At 37.7% G+C, this 3,514-nt stretch overlaps 1 protein-coding gene across 1 annotated transcript in view; it reads right to left on the bottom strand.

Annotated features, from left to right (window-relative positions):
• The window catches only part of LOC107639132 (kinesin-like protein KIN-UB), a 12,331-nt gene extending 9,116 nt beyond the window's left edge, over positions 1 to 3,215 (bottom strand). The window contains exons 1-6 of the mRNA XM_016342562.2: positions 2,898 to 3,215; positions 1,467 to 1,567; positions 1,247 to 1,369; positions 874 to 1,059; positions 485 to 706; positions 221 to 380 (exon numbers count right to left, since the gene is read on the bottom strand). Coding sequence (XP_016198048.2) covers positions 221 to 380; positions 485 to 706; positions 874 to 1,059; positions 1,247 to 1,369; positions 1,467 to 1,567; positions 2,898 to 3,039 — 934 coding nt within the window. The 5' untranslated portion in view covers positions 3,040 to 3,215. The remainder of the gene's footprint in view (positions 1 to 220; positions 381 to 484; positions 707 to 873; positions 1,060 to 1,246; positions 1,370 to 1,466; positions 1,568 to 2,897) is intronic.

Below are 3,514 nucleotides of genomic sequence, written 5' to 3' on the forward strand. Positions count from 1 at the left end.
GAAACTCATCTTTCTAAAATTTTTTCAGGACTTGGAAATTGAAAATGGCAAGCAGGGTTTCAGATATCTAAATTTTGTCAGAGCTGATCATGAGATGTCAGCATAAGGAAAACATGCGTACACAACAAGGACATGATGAAGAAGGCGCTATTGAACAAGGACCGTTAATTTATGACATGCATAATTATACACATACACAAATGTTAAGTCTAGCATGCACCTGACTTATGGACACGCTCTGAACCAGCTAAATCCACCACAACTAGCTTGCTCTTCCTAACAAGTGGTTTTGAAGGTTTAGTAATAAAGTTTGGTGTATCACCACCATTTTCACTAGATTCGATATCTTCATTATCCATGACAGACCTCTTAATATGTACCTGTGTGAGAATAGATATAAGATTGAATATTCTTTTTAAAATATGGATTTCTTAATTTGGGAGATATAATATAAAAATAAAATGTAAATAAAACATTATTTCACCATGAGAATAGCGTGACTACGGGAAGATTCTGTATTCAACTTTGTGTTAGCAGCAATCCGATTAGCTTCCCCGACTCTTAATAACTCCAGAAGACTCTGCTGGTCCCTGATTTCTACAAGTGTTGCTCCAGGCAAAGATACGTCACCAGTTCTAGGATCGTCCACTATAGGAATATTATCATTTACTGGATTAAGCAGGTCCTGGAGAGTCTCCATGTAAAGCTGCACATTTTGCAGGTGGTGTTATTACATATTTCTACACAAATTAATATGGCCTAGCAAAGTTTACACTTGATTGATAAAAGGAACAACCTTCATGGAAACAAGAAGACGAAAATCAACAGATATTATGCGAAAAGAAGTATGAACAAAAAGGTATAAAACCAAACCTGCAGATATGAGACAGTGATGGAATCTGTATCTGGAGACAATTCGGCAAAAATATCCTCCATCGAACGAACCATTATACCACGATCAGAGGTGTCTCCTTCCCCCAAACTTCCAAGAGTAAATGTTTTCCCCGTTCCGGTTTGACCATAAGCCATTACAGTGCCATTGTAGCCATCAAGAACACTCTACAAACCAGACATCACAGACATGTTAAGCTGTATAACATTAAAAAAGACGACAATGATGATGGTGAAGGTTAGAAATGTTTATGAAATCATGAGTGACACTAACATAAAGAAGAAATAGATAGAATAGCTCAGTAGAAGATATTCGTGAGCAAATTAAATTAGGACATGAACCACCATAACAGACCTCAACAACTGGCTTAGCCACAACTTCATAGACACGTTTCTGTGATGCATATTCAGTAAGCACCTCATCAAACTCGTATGTGTCAGAATCCCAGTTGTTTCTACGAAGTTTCAACCTTTTAAGCTGAAGAGGAGCAGAAAAAGTAAATGAATCCACTTTATCAAAATAAAGCAAAACATTGAATCTACATACATTAGCTAATCAAGTAAACTGGATGCACCTCTGGTTGCAGTTCGACACAGTCAGCAAAATCAGCATCTGCTATCATTTCTTCAGCATTTCGAGGTCTCAATCTCACTGCCACTCGAACTCTTCCAGGCACTGTACATAAAAACTTTGGAATTGGCTTCCATTCAAAATAAAATCATGACTTCAGTATGAGGGATGTGCAAGAAAACTAAAAGTCTAGACCCTCTATATCTAGTATCTCTAGATATATTGGCCAGTTGGAGGCCCTATAAGTCTATTCCTTCCTCTTTCTTTATCTGTTCAGTATCCTTTTCAGCATAATTTATACTAAAATCTTATGCAGCCCGAAGTTCCCCTTTGTCAAGTTTCAAACTTGCAGTTGAAAGGCAATGACACAGGAGCATGTATGAGCCCCATATAGATTTGGTTGTTACAGTTGGAACCCCATTTAAATTTTAAAAGACTCAATCCTGAACTATCAAATTAACCTGGACTTTAGGAATGGCATCTCCTCATCACCAGGAGGTCGTAAATCATAGTTGGTCCAAAATAAATATGGATGGATTGCTCTTCTAGCAAGACTAGGTCAAAAGTCATTGGCATTTTAACATTTCAAACTGATCATTTCCTTATTCTCTATTTTCGGTTCAAAAGATGCATTTCATCAACCAACATCCTAAGTCGCTTCCCATAATAAATGAAAATGTACAAGCAAAATACATAATTTTACACTTCATAAAAGTATCTGCTAACTACCATACAAACTCAATTATTGAAAACTTTGATTCTCGTTATCCGGAAGGATGTAAGATATGGGAGAGTAAGATTACAAAAATAAACAAGACACACATTAACAAGGGTGATTAATAAAACAACCTCAGACCAAGCTCTTAGGCATGAACTGATAGCATCATAAAAACAAAGGAAGCACCCAAACCAAATGCTTTAAATTGAAAGGAAAAGAAAATAATTTCACACTACTCCTTCAAAATTATTGCCCTCCCCATTGTGCTTAAATTGAAAGCCTTGCTTAGAACCAGAAACCACCAAAAGCTACACATATTGATGACCGATATCATCATCTGGGGCTCTAATAACACCACACATTCCAAAACTCCAGATCTAAACTAAACTAAATGAAGGAGAACGGGGTTTAAATAAAAAAGCAATGTGCAACATGCATCTCATTATTTTCTTTCCACACACACGGCTAGTCCTACTCCTATATATCACAATTGTTATGGCGCTTTCTTTCTAATTCACAATTCTAACAGCCAAAAATACATATAAAAATTGCAACAACCACCACCAACCAAACCACCACATAAACACATAATCATACAAAACTAACTAGTCATAATTGCATCATAGATCACAAAAAAGAAAGAGTCATAATGAAGAGTGAGAAGTAGTGTGCTTCATTATTTGAGTCCAACTGACAAATGCTACTACTTAGACTTACATTCTTTCCCTCTCTCTCTCTCTCTCTCTCTGAAAGTGGATCCCGGAGAGGGAGGGCGGTGGCGGGGCTTGAGAGGGCGATCGAACTTGTTGCTAATGATTCCTCTTTGGGTGCCGTTTCGATGAATGTTGCTGGAAGCCATTGATTTGATTGACGGCAGAAAACGGCAACTGAGTTTTCTGCGTTTTGGGAAATAAAAGAAGAAGAAGAAAAAGAAGGTGGGAATGATGCGTGGGTGCGACTCAGTAATGGGAGAAGGGACCGTGACGGGTGGGACCCACAAGAGTTGTGAGTGGGACCCTTTAAGTACTGTGAATTGGAGAAGAATAAAGAAAATAAAGAAGCTTTCAGCTTAGGGTGAGACCGTGAGAGTGAGGAAAATATTTTCACCTGAAACTCAATCGGGGTGTTGTTTACAATGGATCTTTTATTTAGGGACCATTCGTGGTCTTTGACTTTTGTAATCATTGGATTGGAAAATAATTTTAGTTAGTAAGAGGGATGGCTGGATGGGTATTGTGTAATGGAGGGTGTAGCATAAGAAATAAGAGCTGAGCACACCGTAAAGCTATTAAACTCATATTGTACTCTTGTCGACTTGCAGCTGTGAAAACGTG

The sequence above is a fragment of the Arachis ipaensis genome, chromosome B04 (genome assembly GCF_000816755.2).
Source record: "Arachis ipaensis cultivar K30076 chromosome B04, Araip1.1, whole genome shotgun sequence".
Taxonomy (NCBI): Eukaryota; Viridiplantae; Streptophyta; class Magnoliopsida; order Fabales; family Fabaceae; genus Arachis; species Arachis ipaensis.